This window comes from Panthera pardus, unplaced genomic scaffold (genome assembly GCF_024362965.1).
Source record: "Panthera pardus isolate Hobbes unplaced genomic scaffold, ASM2436296v1 HiC_scaffold_18, whole genome shotgun sequence".
Lineage (NCBI taxonomy): Eukaryota > Metazoa > Chordata > Mammalia > Carnivora > Felidae > Panthera > Panthera pardus.
Window position 1 is genome coordinate 3498829 of NW_026526743.1, and position 20087 is coordinate 3518915.

General features: G+C 56.0%; 3 protein-coding genes across 7 annotated transcripts; all 3 read right to left on the reverse strand.

Moving 5' to 3' along the window:
• Positions 1-514: 514 nt before the first annotated feature.
• Positions 515-13383, reverse strand: LOC109252875 (izumo sperm-egg fusion protein 1-like). 2 transcript variants are annotated; one of them, XM_019425342.2, is made up of 9 exons: positions 3851-5178; positions 3401-3475; positions 2979-3062; positions 2697-2723; positions 2263-2343; positions 1976-2076; positions 1572-1725; positions 978-1287; positions 515-752 (listed from the first exon to the last, which is right to left on the reverse strand). In XM_019425342.2, exons 1-9 carry the CDS (start codon positions 4083-4085, stop codon positions 560-562), a joined length of 1260 nt encoding a protein of 419 aa, XP_019280887.2. In that variant the 5' UTR covers positions 4086-5178; the 3' UTR covers positions 515-559. The 2 variants fall into 2 exon arrangements, with proteins under 2 accessions (XP_019280887.2, XP_053761550.1); XM_053905575.1 differs by lacking the exons at positions 3401-3475; positions 3851-5178 and adding an exon at positions 12997-13383.
• On the reverse strand, positions 5272-9154 carry LOC109253111 (izumo sperm-egg fusion protein 1-like). Of its 2 annotated transcripts, XM_053905576.1 has the most exons (10): positions 9126-9154; positions 8630-8781; positions 8109-8183; positions 7651-7737; positions 7373-7393; positions 6944-7024; positions 6668-6768; positions 6254-6407; positions 5689-5947; positions 5272-5460 (listed from the first exon to the last, which is right to left on the reverse strand). In XM_053905576.1, the coding sequence occupies exons 2-10, from the start codon at positions 8703-8705 to the stop codon at positions 5367-5369; spliced, it is 948 nt and encodes a 315-aa protein (XP_053761551.1). In that variant the 5' UTR covers positions 8706-8781; positions 9126-9154; the 3' UTR covers positions 5272-5366. The 2 variants fall into 2 exon arrangements, with proteins under 2 accessions (XP_053761551.1, XP_019281326.2); XM_019425781.2 differs by lacking the exon at positions 9126-9154 and having other exon boundaries at positions 8630-9066.
• Positions 13384-15605: 2222 nt separating the features above from the next.
• Positions 15606-19560, reverse strand: LOC109253114 (izumo sperm-egg fusion protein 1-like). Of its 3 annotated transcripts, XM_019425782.2 has the most exons (9): positions 18829-19560; positions 18373-18447; positions 17951-18037; positions 17670-17690; positions 17239-17319; positions 16949-17049; positions 16544-16697; positions 16007-16241; positions 15606-15788 (listed from the first exon to the last, which is right to left on the reverse strand). In XM_019425782.2, the coding sequence occupies exons 1-9, from the start codon at positions 19061-19063 to the stop codon at positions 15704-15706; spliced, it is 1074 nt and encodes a 357-aa protein (XP_019281327.2). In that variant the 5' UTR covers positions 19064-19560; the 3' UTR covers positions 15606-15703. The 3 variants fall into 3 exon arrangements, with proteins under 3 accessions (XP_019281327.2, XP_019281328.2, XP_019281329.2); XM_019425783.2 differs by lacking the exon at positions 17670-17690; XM_019425784.2 differs by lacking the exons at positions 17670-17690; positions 17951-18037.
• Positions 19561-20087: the final 527 nt, after the last annotated feature.

Sequence of the window (20087 nt, forward strand, 5' to 3'; positions counted from 1 at the left end):
GGTTGCCATGCTGGGGGCTGGGGTGAACTCGTAAGTCTGGGTGGAGGAGAAGGATGGGAGCCTAGCTCGTGGGTGCTGGGATGGAAGATTGCTGGAGACGGGCTCTTGGGTGTGGACCCCCGGATGCCTGGGTCTTCCCCTGCCTCAGGTCCCAACAGCACCCCGGAACCCTGGCTCCGTTGGCCCTGGTGGCTTCCTGGCCCCACTGTTCCTGTCAGGCTTTGCCCCAGCTCCCAGCACTGGCTGCAGGACAGGAAAAGGCAAGAGGAAACCCATGGTAAATGTGGGGACAGGGTTCCTTGGAGAGGACCGGACCTGGGTGGGGGTGGGGAGAATTAGGTAGGACTGGCCCTTCCCCACTTCTTAATTCTGGAGCTACATCTCAGCCAGTGTGGCCCTGCCACGATGAAGGGACACGGTTTCCGGTCTCTCTTTCTAGGACACGAGACCAGCCCAGACCTCTCCTCTGGAGAAACCAAAACCGAGGGTCAGACCTGAGGAAATGAACCTGATGTAGAGACAACCAGATAAATCTTTATTTGCACCTTGGTACTGTCGCCTATTCCTCCGGAAGTTTCTCAGCTTTCGGAACCTGGGTTTCCGAAAGCGGACTCTGTGACAGCTGGTCATGTGACAGCTGGCTCTGTGACAGCCAACCCTGTGGAAGCTGGTCCTGTGGAGCAGCTGCCTTGTCGGTGCGGAATCTGGACTTTATGGAATCGATCACCATCCCAGACCGAAAGCAAAGTACGCTGGGGGACGGTAGGGTGCAAAATGCGGTAACAGATTAGGTCCTGACTGGGGGACACCCCTCCCACCCTCCCTTGTATTTGATCCTTTTCTAGCAATGACCCAAGCTTCGCCCATGTAGGTGAGCCCCTCCCAGTTTTCTAAACCCCACAAGACCCCTCCCACCTCAGGAAGGTGGAGACCCCGCCCCTCACGCCAAGCCCTGCCTTCTTCAGTGGTTGGCTCACCCAGTGAAAAATCCTATGATCAGCAGGAAAAAGCACCAGAGAAGCAGCCCTATCAGACGGCCGGTCTGCACATTTTCGGGCTTTGAACACTCTGAGGGCTCGAGGGTTGGGGAAAGGTCATCCCAGATTTCCTCCTCGGCCTCGGTTCTGATGGCTGGTGACTGCGTTCCAATGGTTGGTGACTGGGTTCCAGTGGTTGGTGACTGGGTTCCAGTGGTTGGTGACTGGGTTCCAATGGTTGGTGACTGGGCTCCAATGGTTGCAGACTTGGACGATGTCACCATCGCCGAGATGATTTTCCGAGGCAACACTGATAGAGAAGAGGAAAAGAACGGACCTGAGAGCGTCCCAAGCGCCCGTCCTGACCCAGGCAAGATCTCGCCACGTCAACCGTCCCCAACACCCAGGCCTCCCAGGAGATACTCCCAACCCTAACTGCAGAAAGCAGGTCAAGGTGGCCGGGGGCCACACCCAGGCCAGGAAGCCACACCCCCGTGGCCTGAAACCACACTCCGACAGGAAGTTTTAATCCAACTGAATCCCACACTTCGTTTTCACGAAGCCGAACCCCACACTTCTGTCAACAGCACTGACCTGTGACTTCAAAACGGATGGCCGAGAATAGGCTCACTCCCGGAGTGCCCAACGCGCAGCGGTAGGTACCTGCATCCGCGGGCCTCACCAGTTGCTTGGTCAGGGTGGGCCATTTCCCCATGTACAGCAAGCTGTCAGCTTTGCTCCCCCGAACCTAGACCCAAAGCTCAAGGGGTCACAGGGGCCTGGGGAATTCAGGGTTTGGGGAAGTACAGGGGCGAGAGCATCAGGAGACCTCAGGGGAGAGATGGGAGTCCAGGGTATACCCGTAAGGGCGTGGGGTCGCCGGGGATCCGTAGAAGGCAAACCTGTAGGTCATGGGTCACAGGGATTGTGGGAACAAGCCTGTGGCTACAGGAGTTGGGGGCTCACAACCCTCATGGACTTGGGGTCGAAGGGCCCACCCTGTAAAAGCTGTAACCGGTCGCGCCTGTAGCAATTTTGTGCCAGTCGAGCTCACAGTCCAGGACCAAGTCTTCCTTTTCATGGACGTTGATTTGGCGCACTGGGGACGAGGGTAATGGTGGGGTGCTTCCTCGTGCTTCCAGGCTCTCCATCAACTCCCTCCAACCGGGTCTAAGCCCTTCTTTGCTAACAGGCCAGGTTCAGTCTCCGCCCTATCAAGACTCCCTCTCTCCTCTGGCTCCGCCCCTCCTGCGCCAACCCCTCCCGCTGGCGCCAGCCCTCTCACCTCCGCAATCTGTGGACTTTCGACAAGGGTAAGTGTGCAGCAGGCAAGAATCGCACCACCTCAGAAGCCGCAACAATACACCTGAAGGGGCATGAACGAGGTTGTAATTCGCCCCAAGAAAAGGGGCTACACGGAGAGGGCAGAGCCAAGGTCGTAGGCGGAGTCAGGCCCCTAATCCCTAGAGGTCAGCCCAAGGGGCGGGGCTAGAGGGCAGTCCTCCCTGAAGAGGGGTGTAACCAGTCTCAGGAAAGAGCGCCCAGAGAAGGGGACCCGCGGGCCAGGAAGTCCGCTGTGCAGAAGGACTACTGGGGACCAGGAACCTCTCAGACGGGGGGAAGGAAGAACCAAGGAGACCCAAAGCCGGAGGAAAAAGGCTGAGTATTCACGGGGCAAGGATGAAGGATTGAAAACCAGTTCCCATAATCTGGACTCACCACATTTGTTGGGACAAGAATCCTCACCTGGAGAAAACGATGAAATGATAATCAGATTTCAAAGGTAAAGGACACCAGAGACGGGGGCCAAGGAATAGGTGGGGGTTGGGCTCTTGGGTTGGAGGGAGGAAGGACCCGGGTGCCTGGAGCTCTGGGTCCAAGGGAGGGCGCGGTCGGGAGAGGTGAGGGGCTGGACGTAGAGAAGCAGGGGGCTGGGGACAGAGACCCTGGGACTGGTGGAGGAAGGGGCTGTGGTCCCTGACGGAGCCCATCTTCCCTCACCTCCGTGAAACCGAGCGACATCGCGCCGAAACGTTTCCTTTTCCCGAGTCAACATCGCGGAGAACTCCTTCACGAAAGTGTCATCTGGGAAGAAGCAGGGTGACGTAAAGTGCTTCCCCTCCGCTCCCCACCCCAGGAGTGAGGTGCAGAAAGTTTGCCTCTGTCTGAAGGGCATGCCAATTCCCGTTGGGGACTTCTCAGGGAGCGACAATGAAATTGAATGACCACTTAACCATGCGGGCCACTGAGCTAAGCGAGGGCTGGTGTCCAGGCACCGTTATGATCCATTTTAGAGGCGGAAAACCTCCTCCAAGGCCACGCAGCTAGGGGATGACCGGGGGTGGGGGGATTTGAACCTAGGCAGGTTGACTCCAGAGCCAAAAGATTCTGGAGATTCTCCCCTGGCCCGTGTGTGCATTTACCTCTTAAACCACGGTTTGTGATAAGTTTCATACTCCTTAGAAAACTCGACGCTGCCATTTTCATTGTGGCCTCATCTGGAGGGGAACAGGGGATGCGGGGAGGGGAGCTCTAACCTCAGATTCCAAGCCTTAAGCTCTCTTGGCTCAGCTAGTGTTACAAACTACAATACCCATGTGGCTCCTGGGCAAGGATGGGGCTGTAAAGCGATTGCCCGCCCGTTGCCTGCTGGGAGTTGTAGTTTTTATCCAAGATGGCAAGGTAAGGCCTATAGGGGAAGTGTATTCCTAGCCCTGGCAAGGCCTGGATTCTGCATCCCAGCCTTCTCCACGCCCGAACCCAGTAGACTGCCTTCAGCATTTCCCTCCCGTCGCCCCCTGCCCCTAGCAATTCTAACACTAGACCCCTCCTTTCCCAGGACCCAGGGTTCCCACGCTCCCCCGTGCCCTCACCGACAGCCCCATTGAAGGTAGACTGTATATCTGGCAGGTCCTTGAAACTGTCGACGGTATCTCTTATCTTTTCCATCACTTCTCTCTGCCGCCCGGGGGCAAGGTGGGTTCGCAGATATTCTTTTTCCAAGGCGTCCAACTGCTTCACAACCCTCTCATCACAGGTGATACAGCTCCGGGCAAGAAGCAGGCAGCCCGCTAGCGCCGCCACCAGGAGGGCAACTTGGGGACCCATTTCCCCAGGGCGCTCAGCCCCAGCAGAACCCACCAGGACTATCTGGACTTTATGGGGAGGGTCCGCCCACCCCACACGGAGGAGGAAGTGATCGCTAAGGGGAAAGAACCCTTTCCCTGAGACAAGACCCCCAATTTGTTGGGCTCCCACTTCTCGGTTAGGAAACCGAGGAGTCCGGAGTCCCGATGCACCCTAAACAGCCGCTCTCCGACCTTGAGCTTGAAGGTTGTACCGTCGAATACACGTAGGGTTCACTGAATAGCGGAATCCAGGCTGAGGTCATTTAGAGGGACGAGCCGGCCACCTCCTTCCAGTCTATTTTGCCATGAATAATATTAAGGATGTTGTTGGAGCCAGGGTGAGGTTGGTCACGTGATGTGGAGAACTTTATGACTGGAGTCAGGCTCGAGGATCGCCTCAACGTACAATGGAATCCCACAGCCGCCGCCTTCTACCTGCCTACACTGGGCCCCTGACTTCCCTAGAGACACTCCCAGGAAGCTTCATTGGCCCCGCCCAGAAATCCAACTCTGAGTCTGATTGGACGGCAACAAAGGGAGGCTCCGCCTATGGTTCCAGGATGATGCAGACCGCCCCCTCTCACGCTAGAACTTTTCATCTATCCATTCCTTCCAGATGAGGCCCTTGAGCGGTCGGGTTGGGGCAGAGGGGTGGCTCAGACTAATGAGTGTGGGTGGAGGAGAAGGATGGGAGCCTAACTCCTGGGTGCTCTTATGGGAGATGCCTGGGGACTGGCTCTTGGGTCTGAAGTAGGAGGCGTGAGGATCCCCGGGTCCCCGATTCTTACCCTGCTTCAAGTCCCAACAGCACCCCGGCGTCCTGTTTCCGTTCTCCCTGGTTGGTTCCTAAACCCGCTGTTCATGTTCAGCCTTTGCCTCTGCCCCGGCTCACAGCAGTGGCTGGGGGACAGGAAAACGCCAGAGGAAAGCCGGCTGGAAGAGTGAGGAGGGGGCGTCCTGTCAAGAGATGGGCCTGGGGGAGGAGGTCTGGGTAGGCCTGGCTCTGCCCCACTCCTCGATGCTGGAATTACATCTCAGCCAGGTGGCCCTGCCACGACGAAGGGACCCCCGCTTCCGGGTCTCTCCTTCTAGGACAGGAGACCACCAGCCCCAGAGCTCTCCTCTCAGGAAACCAAAACTGAGGATCAGACCCGAGGAAATGAATCTGATATTTCAGCAACCAGATAAATCTTTATTTGTGACTTGGTCCTGTGTCCTCGTCCTTCGGTACTTTGAGAACGCGGCTCTGTGACAGCTGACTCTATGGAGCCTGGTCCCGCGGAGCAGCTGCCATTTCGGTGTGGTATCTGGACTTTATGGAATCGACCACCATCCCAGACCGAAAGCAGAGTATGCTGGGGGAGGGTGGGGCACAGAAAGTGGTAAAGGATCAGGTCCCCAGGGAGGGACACCTTCCCCAGCCTCCTAATATCTGATCATTTTCTAGCATGGCCTAAGCTTTGCCCACCTGGGTAAGCCCCACCCAGTTTTCTAAGCCCCATCCCCCGCAGGACCTCTCCTGCAGTAGGAAGGTGGAGACCCCGCCCCCTCTCCGCGTCCTGCCTCTTCAGTGGTTGGCTCACCCGGTGACAAAGCCCAGGATCAGCAGCAAAAAGGACCAGAGCAGCAGCCCTATCAGAAGGCCTGTCTGCACGTTCTTCGGGTTTGAACACTCGGAGGGCCGGAGGGTTGGGGAAAGGTCACCCCAGATTTCCTCAGCCTCGGTTCCAATGGCTGGGGACTGTGTTCTAATGGTTGGTGACTGGGTTTCAGTGGTTGATGGCTGGGTTACAAAGGTTGAAGACTTGGACGTTATCTCCCCAAAGATTCTTTGAGGCAACACTGACAGAGGAGAGGGAAAGAGCCGACCTGAGCAGGCCCCAAGGGTCCGCCTTGGCCCAGGCATGCTCTCTCCACACCAACCTCCCCCAAGACCCAGGGCTTCAAGGAGATAATTATGACCTTCACTGCTGGAAGGCCGGTCAATGAGAGCGGTGGCCACACCCAGAACAGGGAGCCCCACCCCCGTGGCCTGAATCCACACCCCGAAGGGAAGTTTTAACCTGAAGACCACGCCCCCACGCTCCCTGCCATCCCCCAAACCCAGGACCCTGATTCCCACACCTCCGTCGACTCCCCAGCTCTGACCTGTGACTTCAAAATGGATGACCGTGGCTGGGCCGGATCGCTCAATGCCCAACTCGCAGCGGTAGTCACCCGCATCCTCTGGCCTCACGAGGGGCTTGGTCAGGGTGGGCCATTTCCCCTTGTACAACAAGGTCTCAGAATTGCTCCCCCAAACCTAGGCCCAAAGCTCAAGGGGTCACAGAGGCCTGGGGGAATTCAGGGGTTGGGGAATTACAGGGGTGAGAGCATCACGAGATCTCAATGGGGGAGATGGGAGTCCAGGGTATACTGCTAAGGGTGTGGGGTCCCCGGGGATCAGAAGTCAAACTTGGTAGGTCATGGGTCATAGGGATTGTGAGACCAAGGCTGTGGATATAGAGGTGGGGGCTCACAGAAGCCTAATGGACTTGGGGTTGGTGGGGTTGAAGGGCCCACCCTGTAAAAGCTGTAATAGGTCAGGCCTTGAGATAACTTATGCCAGTTGAGCTCACAGTCCAGGACCAGGTCTTCCTTTTCGTGGACGTTGATGTGGCGCACTGGGGACAGGGGATTAAGGTCGGGTGTTTCTTCAAGGTTGCTGGCCCTCTCTCAACTCCCTCCACTTGGGCTCCGCCCTGCTTTTTCTCCAGTCCCCGCCCTCTCTCGACTCACGCTGTCCTCTGGCTCCGCCCCTCTCTTGCCAACCCCCGCAGCTGGCCCCAGCTCTCTCACCCCCGCAATCTCGGGACTTTCGACAAACGTAATTGTCCTGGACGCAATCACTGCACCACATCAGACGCTGCAACATCGTACCTGAAGGGGCAGGAACGAAGCGGTATTGGCCCCAGAGGCCAGGCTACACGGAGAGGGCAGGGCCAAGGTCCGGGGAGGACTCAGGCGCCTAATCCCTGGAGGTCAGCCCAGGGGGCGGGGCTAGAAGGCAGTACTTGGGAAGACTGATGGAACCAGGCTCAGTAAAGGGCACGCGTAGAACATGACCCGCTGCCCAGTGAGACCGCGGTGCAGGAGGACTTGGAGAACAGGAACTTCTCTGACGTGGAGGATGAAGAAGCATCGAGACCCAACGCGGGAGGAGACAGGCTGGGTATTAACCCAGCGAGGATAAGGAATAGAGGACCAGCTCCCATAATCCGGACTCACCACATTTGTTGGGACATAAATCTGCCTCGATAGAAAAAAAAAAAAAAAATCAGATCAAAGATGAAGTACTTGAGAGAAAGGACGAAGAACTACGTTTTGGGTTGGGCTCTTGGGTTTGAGGGCGGAAAGACCCGGATGTCTGGATCTCTGGGTCCCAGGGAGGACCGGATCGGCAGACGTGAGGAAGTGAACATAGAGAAGCAGGGGGCTGGGGGCAGAGACCCTGGGATTGTTGGAGGAAGGGGCTGTGGTCGCGTACAGAACCCATCATCCCTCACCCTCTCGTTGGAACCGAAGGATGTAGCTCTGAAAGGTTGCCTTTTCCCGAGTCAATATCTTGGAGACCTCCTTCTCGAAAGAGTCATCTGGGAAGGAGCACGGTGACAGAGTGCTTTCCCCTCCCCACCCACCCCAGGAGGAAGTTCCCTCTGTGTGAAGAGATTGGCATTCCACATTGGGATGGGACGGTGAGGGGAGGGACAGTGAAAATTGAATGACCACTTAACAATGCCCCCGCTGAGCAAAGTGACGCCTGCATGCAGACACTGTTAGGACCCATTTTGGAGGGGACAAATCTGGGAAATTCCTCCCTCAAGGCCACACAGCAAGGGGTGACTGGGCGGGAAGCTGAACCGAGGCAGGTGGGCTCCAGAGCCACTACCAGACCCGTCCTCACCAAAAAACATTTCTCTAAAAGTTGCTGGAGCCCCATCCCCTGGCCCCTGTGTGGATTTACCTGCTGCACCACTGTTTCTGATAAATCTCACACTCCTCAGAAAACTTAAGACTGACGTTTCCATTGTGGCCTCATCTGGAGGGACACAGGATGCGGGGAGAGGAGCTAGACCTCAGATTCCAAGCCTTAAGGTCTTATTGGCTCAGCTAGTGTCAAAAACTACAATACCCATGAGGCTACTGGGCAAGGCCAGGGTTGTAAATGGATTGCACGCCCGTGACTTCTGGGAGATGTAGTTTTTTTGTTTGTTTGTTTTGTGGGTTTGTTGTTTTTTGTTTTTTTTTTTGTTTTTTGTTTGTTTGTTGTTTTTTTACAAAATTGCAGGGTAAGGACTAGGGAAACAGCGTATTCCTTTGCCCAGGGGAAGGCCTGGAATCGGCATCTCAGTCTTCTCCATTCACGAACCCAGCAGACTCTGCCTCCAACCCTTGCGTCCCGTCCCTCCCCCGCCTCCAGCAATCCGAGCACCAGACCCCTGCTTTCCCTCCACCCTGGATTCCCACTCTCTACCCTGCCCTCACCGATAACCCCCATAAAGGTGTCCTCTAAATATGGCAGGTCCCGGAAATCCCTCACGGTTTCTCTTATCCTTTCCATCACTTGTCTGTGACGCCCGGGGGCGAGGTGGGTAGGCAGGTATTCCTTTTCCAAGGCGTCCAGCGCGGCCACGACCCTTGGATCACAAATGACACAGCTCCGGGCCCGAAGCAGGCAGCCGGCTAGCGCCGCCACCAGGAGGGCTACTTGGGCACCCATTGAGGCCAGAGGGCTCAGCCCGCACAGAACCCCGGGGAGGGTCCTCCCACCCCACTCGGAGGAGGTGATCGCTAAGGGGAAAGAAGCCTATCCCTGAGACGAAGAGCCCCAATTTGCAGGGCTCCCACTTCTCCGTTAGGAAACCGAGGTGTCCGGAGTCCCGAGGCACCCTAGACAGCCGCTGCCCGACCTTGACCTTGAATGTTGTAGCGCAACAGCCGAAACCGGGCTGAGGGCTTTTGGAAGGGACGAGCAGGCCACCGTCTTCCACTCGATTTCCCAAGACTGAAAATAAGAATGTTGTTGGGGAGAGGGTGACGTTGGTCACGTGATGTGGAGGGCTTTATGACTGGAGCCAGGGTCACCTTTCACCCCGATCTACAAGGAATTCTCACACCCTCCCCCTTCTACGTTACTACCTGGCCCGCCCCCTCCCCCCCCCCCCCCCCGCGGGACTTCCCTAGAGACGACGCTCCCCCGGAATTTTCTTGGCCCCGCCCACAAACCCAACTCTGAGTCTGATTGGACGGCAACAAAGGGAGGCTCCGCCTATGGTTCCAGGACAAAGCAGACAGCCCCCTCAGACTAGAAAGTTCATCTGGTCCCCCCAGACTAGGCCCTCAGTGGTGGGGTTGCCGTGCTGGGGGCTGGGGTGAACTCGTAAGTCTGGGTGGAGGAGAAGGATGGGAGCCTAGCTCGTGGGTGCTGGGATGAAGATTGCTGGAGACGGGCTCTTGGGTGTGGACCCCCGGATGCCTGGGTCTTCCCCTGCCTCAGGTCCCAACAGCACCCCGGAACCCTGGCTCCCTTGGCCCTGGTGGCTTCCTGACCCCACTGTTCCTGTCAGGCTTTGCCCCAGCTCCCAGCACTGGCTGCAGGACAGGAAAAGGCAAGAGGAAACCCATGGTAAATGTGGGGACAGGGTTCCTTGGAGAGGACCGAACCTGGGTGGGGGTGGGGAGAATTAGGTAGGACTGGCCCTTCCCCACTTCTTAATTCTGGAGCTACATCTCAGCCAGTGTGGCCCTGCCACGATGAAGGGACACGGTTTCCGGTCTCTCTTTCTAGGACACGAGACCAGCCCAGACCTCTCCTCTGGGGAAACCAAAACCGAGGGTCAGACCTGAGGAAATAAACCTGATGTAGAGACAACCAGATAAATCTTTATTTGCGCCTTGGCACTGTGGCCTTTTCCTTTGGAACTTTCCAAACCTTCGGAACCTGGGTTTCTGAAAGCCAACTGTGTGAGCGCTGGTCATGTGACAGCTGGCTCTGTGACAGCCAACTCTGTGGAAGCTGGTCCTGTGGAGCAGCTGCCTTGTTGGTGCGGAATCTGGACTTTATGGAATCGATCACCATCCCAGACCGAAAGCAAAGTACGCTGGGGGACGGTAGGGTGCAAAATGCGGTAACAGATTAGGTCCTGACTGAGGGACACCCCTCCCACCCTCCCTTGTATTTGATCCTTTTCTAGCAATGACCCAAGCTTCGCCCATGTAGGTGAGCCCCTCCCAGTTTTCAAACCCCACAAGACCCCTCCCACATTAAGAAGGTGGGGACCCCACCCCTCACGCCAAGCCCTGCCTTCTTCAGTGGTTGGCTCACCCAGTGAAAAATCCTATGATCAGCAGGAAAAAGCACCAGAGAAGCAGCCCCTATCAGAAGGCATGTCTGCACATCCTCTGGGTTTGAACGCTCTGAGGGCATGAGGGTTGGGGAAAGGTCATCCCAGATTTCCTCCTCGGCCTCGGTCCCAATGGCTGGTGACTGGGTTCCAATGGTTGATGGCTGGGTTACAAAGGTTGATGACTTGGAAGTTGTCTCCGCAATGATTCTTCGAGTCAACACTGGTAGAGGAGAGGGAAAGAGCATACCTGGTTGGGTCCCAAAGGCCAGTCATGGCCCAGGCAAGCTATCTCCGCGCCAACCTTCCCCAGCACCCAGGACTTCCAGGGGATAATCAAGACCCTAACTGCAGAAAGCCTGGTCAAGGGGGCTGGGGGCCACACCCAGGGCAGGAAGCCACATCCCGGTGGCTTGAAGCCATGCCCTGAAGCTGACTGTCCCCCCAACACACAACCCTGAATCCCACACTTCAGTCAACTCCCCAGCACTGACCGTTGTGAAAACGGATGACCGGGGCGCCTGGGTGGCGCAGTCGGTTAAGCGTCCGACTTCAGCCAGGTCACGATCTCGCGGTCCGTGAGTTCGAGCCCCGCGTCGGGCTCTGGGCTGATGGCTCGGAGCCTGGAGCCTGTTTCCGATTCTGTGTCTCCCTCTCTCTCTGCCCCTCCCCCTTTCATGCTCTGTCTCTCTCTGTCCCAAAAATAAAAATAAAAAACATTGAAAAAAAAAAAGAAAAAAAAAAAAAAAGAAAAAAAAAGAAAACGGATGACCTAGAGTGTGCTCACTCCCGCGGTGCCCAACTCAACAGCGGTAGTTACCTTCGTCCTCTGGCCTCACGAGGGGCTTGGTCAGGGTGAGCCAGTTCCCCTTGTACACCAAGGTCTCAGAATTTCTCCCCGAAATCTAGACCCAAGATCAAGGGGTCACAGAGGTGTCGGGAATTCAGGCCTGGGGTAGTAGCTCCCGGGGATCAATAGAAGTCAAACTTGGTAGGTCATGGGTCACAGGGATTGTGGGAACAAGCCTGTGGCTACAGGGGTCGGGGGCTCAGACAAACCTAATGGACTTGGGGTTGAAGGGCCCACCCTGTAAAAGCTGTAATGGAACCCGCCTGTAGCAATTATATGCCAGTGGAGCTCACAGTTCAGGACCAAGTCTTCCTTTTCATGGACGTTGATTTGGCGCCCTGGGAACAGGGAGTGACGGTGGGGTGCTTCCTCATGGTTTCCGGTCCTACCTCAACTCCCTCCCACTGGGTCTGGGCCCCCCATGTTTGCTAGGGTGCCAGCTTGAGTCTCCGCCCTGTCACGACGCCCTCTCTCCTCTGGCTCCACCCCTCTCGCGCCAACCCCTCCCGCTGGCCCCAGCCCTCTCACCTCCGCAATCTGTGGACTTTCGACAAGGGTAAGTGTGCAGCAGGCAAGAATCGCACCACCTCAGAAGCCGCAACAATACACCTGAAGGGGCATGAACAAGGTTGTAATTCGGCACCCCGAGAGAAGGGGCTACACGGAGAGGGCAGGGCCAAGGCCCCTAATCCCTAGAGGTCAGCCCAAGGGGCGGGGCTAGAAGGCAGTCCTCCCTGAAGAGGGGTGTAACCAGTCTCAGGAAAGAGCGCCCAGAGAAGGGGACCCGCGGGCCAGGAAGTCCGCTGTGCAGAAGGACTACTGGGGACCAGGAACCTCTCAGACGTGGGGAAGGAAGAACCACCGAGACCCAAAGCCGGAGGAGAAAGGCTGGGTATTCACGGGGCAAGGATGAAGGATAGAAAACCAGTTCCCATAATCCGGAGTCACCACATTTGTTGGGACAAGAATCTTCATCTGAAGAAAGGGAAGAAATTATTATCAGGTTTCAAAGGTAAAGGACACCAGAGAGGGGGGCCAAGGAATAGGTGGGGGTTGGGCTCTTGGGTTGGAGGGAGGAAGGACCCGGGTGCCTGGAGCTCTGGGTCCAAGGGAGGGCGCGGTCGGGAGAGGTGAGGGGCTGGACGTAGAGAAGCAGGGGGCTGGGGACAGAGACTCTGGGACTGGTGGAGGAAGGGGCTGTGGTCCCGTACAGAACCCATATTCCCTCACCCTCTCTTTGGAACCGAGCGACGTAGCTCTGAAAGCTTTCTTTTTCCCAAGTCAACATCTCAGAGAACTCCTTCTCTAAAGTGTCATCTGGGAAGAAGCAGGGTGACGTAAAGTGCTTCCCTCCGCTCCCCACCCCAGGAGTGAGGTGCAGAAAGTTTGCCTCTGTCTGAAGGGCATGCCAATTCCCGTTGGGGACTTCTCAGGGAGCGACAATGAAATTGAATGACCACTTAACCATGCGGGCCACTGAGCTAAGCGAGGGCTGGTGTCCAGGCACCGTTATGATCCATTTTAGAGGCAGAGAACCTCCTCCAAGGCCACACAGCTAGGGGATGACTGGGCAGGTATTTGAAGCTAGGCAGTTTGACTCCAGAGCCAAAGATTCTGGAGCTTCTCCCCCCCCCCCCCCCCAATCTGTGTGCATTTACCTCTTAAACCACGGTTTGTGATAAGTTTCACACTCCTCAGAAAACTCGACGCTGCCATTTTCATTGTGGCCTCATCTGGAGGGGAACAGGGGATGCGGGGAGGGGAGCTCTAACCTCAGATTCCAAGCCTTAAGGTCTCCTTGGCTCAGCTAGTGTTACAAACTACAATACCCATGTGGCCGCTGGGCAAGGATGGGGCTGTAAAGCGATTGCCCGCCCGTTGCCTGCTGGGAGTTGTAGTTTTTATCCAAAATGGCAAGGTAAGGCCTATAGGGGAAGTGTATTCCTAGCCCTGGCAAGGCCTGGATTCTGCATCCCAGCCTTCTCCATTTCTGAACCCGGTAGACTTTGCCCTCAGCGCTTCCCGTTTCTCCACGCCTGCCCCCTCCTGCAGCAATCCTAGCCCCAGACCCTTCCTTTTGCAGGACCCAGGGTTCCCAGGCTCTAAGCTCCCCTCACCGACAGCCCCATATAATGGAGGCTTTAAATGTGGCAGGTCCTTGAAATTCCTCACGGTTTCTCTTATTGTTTTCATCACTTGTCTGTGACGTTTGGGGTCACAGAGAGAGAGGGGTCTCCTGGTACTAAAGCCTGTCAACTTGAACAGATGAGCAGATGGCATGTTTTTTCCACCAAAGAAGAATTAGGCGGTCCGTGTCAGGCTGGAGAAGATAGGGAATTTCCCTAAAATGAATGGAGTTTCGGCAGCTGCTGGGGAATATTCCGTAAAGTCCCAGACCCGAGAGAGACTAATCACAATTACCTCCGATTGTAGCCGTTAACCCAGGAAATGAATGAGGTTGAGAAGCCCTCACACCGGTTAGGAGGAGGAACAGAGAGAAAGAGTCAGCGTCCCCTTGGTTGGAAATGGCCTGTGTTTCCTCCAACAGCCTGGATTCACTTAGAGGAGGCCTATTTAGACATCCAATATGTCAGGAGGGAGTTTACCAGCCAAATACACTTTGGCAAACACATTCTGCAAGAGGCCTTTGGGTCTGGGTCGTGATTTAGATCTGTGAAGGCCTGGACCTAGGGTACCTCTGTCCATTTGCCCTGTTTACTGCAGAAGAGATCTAACTGCTAGATCCTACGGATGCCATGCAGCATTACAGGAGATCAATCCTTTCCTAAATTTTGCAATCCAAATTGTTTCCAGTGGGTTAAAAGACATCCCAGGGGAGACTCCTTGGAGACAGAGGAGGAGCTCCCATGCTTCTCCTAGAGAGAAAGCATCTATTATCCTGACAACCGCCCCACCCCCCGGCTCCCTGGTGGTGTCCCAGGCACAGGAAACGTCAGAGGTTCCCGGTGCCAAAGCGACCCGACACAACCCTCAAACGAAATCGCTGTGACCACCGACTAGCCGATTAAGGGCTCCTAAAAGAGGGATGTTAGCATCCCTTCGCTTCCCCCAGACTACAGATGGGTGTCTGACCTATGGACCAAATTTGCCTTGCTGAGAAGGACAGTCAACTGTCATTTAGAGCCCGTGGAAAACACTGGAAAAGTTTTGCAAGGGGGAATGACCCAATTTGGTAATTTAAGTAGCAGTTAGTAGAGGACACTGATTGAAAACAGTAAAGACAGAAATCCACCGTGATCTAAGTGACATTCCAACATGTAAGGTCTTCACAGCCAACTTCCCTAAGAAACGGTCCCCGGTTCAATGTTCTTTCAATCGAGTAGTGGTTTCGCCAGCTCTCCGTGGGAGGTTCCGAGGCTAGAAGCAGCTAGACCAGAAATGTGGAGGGGATCACCTTGGACCAATGAGGAAGATACCTCACACGGGAATCATAAGATTGGCAGCCGTGTTAGTCCACTTGGCTACTTGGACAGGTGGCTGTCCCATGCACAAGACAGACAACTTTGCCTGAAGACAGGAGTAAAGAGAGGGCACCAAGTTTCTGGGTCTCATTACCACCCCACCCAGGTAGTAATATCCAGCCAAAAGACAGGCTTTCTCCTCCCCATAGAGTAGACACGGGCTAGAGGATCGCAGCCTGAGCAATCCACATGAAAAGGGTTCCAGTAAGACCATACTTCGCGAAAAGCCCCTAAAATGAGAGTAAAGGAAGAAAAGACAAAGTACCTCAGGAGTGCCTGAGGAATGTCACCTATATCCCACCAGGGGGTGGGGAGTGCTAGCTTCTATGTTGCTCTCAGCCTGCCTTATGCTCCCTCAACACTAAGTCTGAGGGAGGAGGGGTCTGGACTTCAGGGTCCTTGGTTCTTACCCTGCTTCAGGTCCCAACAGCACCCCAGGGCCCTGGCTCTGTTGGTCCTGTTGCTTCCTGACCCCGCTGTTCCCCTTCAGCCTTTGCCTCTGCCCAGGCTCCCAGTACTGGCTGGGGATCCAGAAAAGACAAGAGCAAACCTGGCAGGAAGAGCTGGGAGGGGGCATCCTGTGAGAGGACGGGCCTGAGGGAGGAGATCTGGGTAGGGCTGGTCCTTCCCCACTCCTTGATTCCAGAATTACATCTCAGCCAGGTGGCCCTGTCATGATGAAGGGACGCATGTTCCCAGGCTCTCCTTCTAGGACAGGAGACCAGCCCCAGAGTTCTCTCGGAAACCGAGAGTGAGGATCAGAGCAAAGGAAATGAGTCCGGTAGTTAGACAACCAGATAAATCTTTATTTGTGCCACGGTACTGTGGCCTTTTCCTTCGGTACCTTCGGAACCTGCTCCTGTGAAGGCTGACTCTTTGGGACCTAGCCCGATGGAAGACCCGCCCTGTCAGCGGAGAACCAGGTATTCATGGAATCGATCACCTTCCCAGGCCGAAAGCAAAGGACGCTGGGGGAGGGTGGGGTGCAAATAGCAGAACCAGATTAGGTCCTGAGTGAGGGACACTCCTCCCAGCCTCCCTATATTGGATCTTATTCTCGCAATGACCCCAACTTAGTCGGCAGAGGTAAGCCCCACCCCATCCCCAAGAGAACAACCTCCTCCCTTTGGAGGGTGGACATCCCGCCCCTTGCTCCAAGCCCTGACTTCTTCCGTGGGCGACTCACGCGGTGAGAATGCCGATGATCAGCACCACAAACCCCCAGATCAGCAGCCCTATGAGACGGCCTCTCAGCTTATTCTCCGACTTCGGGTACTCTACCCTCCCGAGAGTTAGGGACAGGTCATGCCCGATCTCAGCCAGGGTTCCACTGGTTGATGACTGGGTTACAGACATTGAAGGCTGGGTTACAAAGGTTGAAGACTTGGACGTTGTCTCCACAATGATTCTTTGAGGCAACACTGACAGAAGAAAGGGAAAGAGCAGACCTGAGAGGGTCCCAAGGGCCCTTCGTGGCCCAGGCAAGCTATCTCCACGCCAACCTTCCCCAAACCCAGGCCTTCCAGGAGATAATCAGGACCCTAACTGCAGGAAGCATGGTCCAGGTGAGCAGTGGCCACGCCCAGGACAGGAAGCCACACCCCCATGGCCGGAATCCACATCCCACAGGGAAGTTTTAACCCGCAGGCCACGCCCTGAAGATGGCTGTACCCCAAACCCACGAAACTGAACCCCACACTTCTGTCGACTCCCCAGCACTGACCTGTGACTTCAAAATGGATGATCGTGGATGGGCCATGTCGCTCAGTGCCCAACTCGCAGCGGTAGGTACCTGCATCCTCTGGCCCCACGAGGGGCTTGGTCAGGGTGGGTCGTTTCCCCTTGTACACCAAGGTCTCAGAATTGCTCCCCCAAACCTAGACCCAAGTTCAAGAGATCACAGAGGCCTGGGGAATTCAGGCCTTAGGGAGAACAGAGGTGAGATCATCACGGGATCTCAGTGGGCAAGATGGGAATCCAGGGTGTACTGGTAAGGGCATGGGGTCCCCGGGGATCCGTAGAAGGCAAACTTGGTAGGTCGTGGGTCATGGGGATTGTGGGAACAAGCTTGTGGATACAGGGGTCGGCGCTCACACAAGCCTAATGGACTTGGGGTTGAAAGTCCCACCCTGTAAAAGCTGTAGTTGGTCAGGCCTTCAGATAATTTATGCCAGTCGAGCTCACAGTCCAGGACCAAGTCTTCCTTTTCGTGGACGTTGATTTGGCGCACTGGGGACAAAGGTTATGGTGGGGTGGGTGCTTCCTCGTGGTTCCAGGCCCTCCATCAACTCCCTCCCACTGGGTCCAGGCCCTTCTTTGCTAACAGGCAGGCTTCAGTCTCCGCCCTGTCAAGACTCCCTCTCTCCTCCGGCTCCGCCTCTCCTGCGCCAACCCCTCCCGTTGGCCCCAGCCTCTCACCTCCGCAATCTGTGGACTTTCGACAAAGGTAAAGGTGCTTTCTGCATATGTGGCACCAGAGCAGAAGCTGCAACATCGTACCTGAGGGGAGAGATCAAGGCTCTATTTATCCTAACAGAGGAGACTAACAGTAGAGGGCAGGGTCAAGGGCTGGGGAGGGATCAGGCGCCCAATCCCGAGAGGTCAACCCAAGGGGCGGGGCTAGAAGGCAGACCTGCCGGAAGAGGGATCTAACCGGGCTCAGTGAGGAGCCCACATGGAATAGGACCCGTTGCCCAGGAGTCTGCTGTGCAGAAGGACTACTGGGGACGAGGAACCTCTCAGACGTGGGGAAGGAAGAACCATCGAGACCCAAAGCAGGAGGAGAAAGGCTGGGTATTCATGGGGCAAGGATGAAGGATAAAAAACCATCTTCCATCATCTGGACTCACCACATTTGTTGGGACAGAAATCTGCCTCAGAAGGAAGAAAAAAATAACGGTATCAGATTTCTAAGCTAAAGGACATGAGAGAGGGGGAGAAGGAATAGGTGGGGGTTTGGGCTCTTGGGTTGGAGGGAGGAAGGACCCGGGTGCCTGGAGCTCTGGGTCCAAGGGAGGGCGCGGTCGGGAGAGGTAAGGGGATGGACATAGAAAGCAGGGGCTGGGGACATAGACCCTGGGACTGGTGGAGGAAGGGGCTGTGGTCCCGTACAGAACCCATATTCCCTCACCCTCTCTTTGGAACCGAGCGACGTAGCTCTGAAAGCTTTCTTTTTCCCGAGTCAACATCTCAGAGAACTCCTTCTCTAAAGTGTCATCTGGGAAGAAGCAGGGTGACAGGGAGTGCGACCCCTCCGCTCCCCACCCCAGGAGTGAGGTGCAGAAAGTTTGCCTCTGTCTGAAGGGCATGCCAGTTCCCGTTGGGGACTTCTCAGGGAGCGACAATGAAATTGAATGACCACTTAACCATGCCGGCCACTGAGCTAAGCGAGAGCCGGTGTCCAGGCACCGTTATGATCCATTTTAGAGGTGGAAAACTTCCCGCAAAGCCACACAGCTAAGGGATGACTGGGCAGGTATTTGAAGCTAGGCAGTTTGACTCCAGAGCCAAAGATTCTGGAGCTTCTCCCCCCGCCCATCTGTGTGCATTTACCTCTTAAACCACGGTTTGTGATATATTTCACACTCCTCAGAAAACTCAAGACTGACGTTTCCATTGTGGCTTCATCTGGAGGGACACAGGGGATGCGGGGAGGGGAGACAGAACCTCAGATTCCAAACCTTAAGCTCTCTTGGCTCAGCTAGCGTTACAAACTACAATACCCATGTGGCCACTGGGCAAGGATGGGGCTGTAAAGCGATTGCCCGCCCGTTGCCTGCTGGGAGTTGTAGTTTTTATCCAAAATGGCAAGGCAAGGCGTAGGGAAAGTGTATTCCTAGCCTTGGCAAGGCCTGGATTCTGCATCCCAGCCTTCCCCATGCCTGAACCCAGTAGACTCTGCCTTCAGCTCTTCCCTCCCGTCCCCCCCCCACCCCGCCCCTAGCAATCCTAGGACTAGACCCCTCGTTTCCCATGACCCAGGGTTCCCACGCTCTACCCTGCCCTCACCGATAACCCCGATAAAGGAACGCTGTAAATTTGGCAGTTTGGTGAAGTTCCCCACGGTTGCTTTTATCGTTCTCATCACTTCTCTGTGACGCTCGGGCGCCAGGTGGGTAGGCAGGTATTCCTTATCGAAGGAGTCCAGCGCGGCCACGACCCTTCGATCACACGTGACACAGCTCCGGGCAGGAAGCAGGCAGCCGGCTAGCGCCGCCACCAGGAGGGCAACTTGGGGACCCATTTCCCCAGGGCGCTCAGCCCCAGCAGAACCCACCAGGACTATCTGGACTTTATGGGGAGGGTCCGCCCACCCCACACGGAGGAGGAAGTGATCGCTAAGGGGAAAGAACCCCTTCCCGGAGACTAAGACCCCCAATTTGTAGGTCTCCCACTTCTCGGTTAGGAAACCGAGGAGTCCGGAGTCCCGATGCACACTGAGCAGCCGCTGCCCGACCTTGAACTTGTCCGTTGACCCTCGAATACAGCTAGGGTTTGCTGAAGAGCGGAATCCAGGCTGAGGGCATTCAGAGGGACGAGCCGGCCACGTCCTTCCACTCTGTTACGCCACGACTGAAATTAAGGATGTCGTTGGAGCGAAGGTGAGGTGGCTCACGTGATGCAGAGAGCTTTATGACTGGAGTCAGACCTGAAGATCGCCTCCATGTGCAAGGAAATCCCACAGCGTTTCCCTTCTAGCTTTCCACACAGGGCCCCGACTTACCTAGAGACAATCCAGGAGTGTCCTTGGCCCCGCCCACAAACCCAACTCTGAGTCTGATTGGACGGCAACAAAGGGAGATTCCGCCTATAGTTCCAGGATAACGCCCTCCGCCCCCTCTCTACTAGAACTTTTTTCTGGTTCCTCCCAGATGAGGCCCCCGTGTGGTCGCGTTGGGGTGGAGGGGGTGGGGTCAGACTAAAGAGTCTCGGTGGAGGAGAAAGATGGGAGCTTAGCTCCTGGGAACTGGCGTGGAAGATGGCTGGGGACACGGTCTTGGGTCTGATGGAGGAGGCGTGTGGACCCCTGGGTCCCTGCTTCAGGCCCCAACAGCACCCGGCGCCCTGGCTCCGTCGGCCTGGTTAGTTCAGACCCCACTGTTCCTATTCAGCCTTTGCCTCTGCCCCGGCTCCCAGCACTGGCTGGGGGACAGGAAAAGGCAGTGGAAACCCACTGGAAGAGTGTGGACGGGTTGTCATGTGAGGGGTCGGGCCTGGGAGAGGAGATCTGGGTAGGGCTGGCCCTTGATTCGGGAATCACTCCTTGA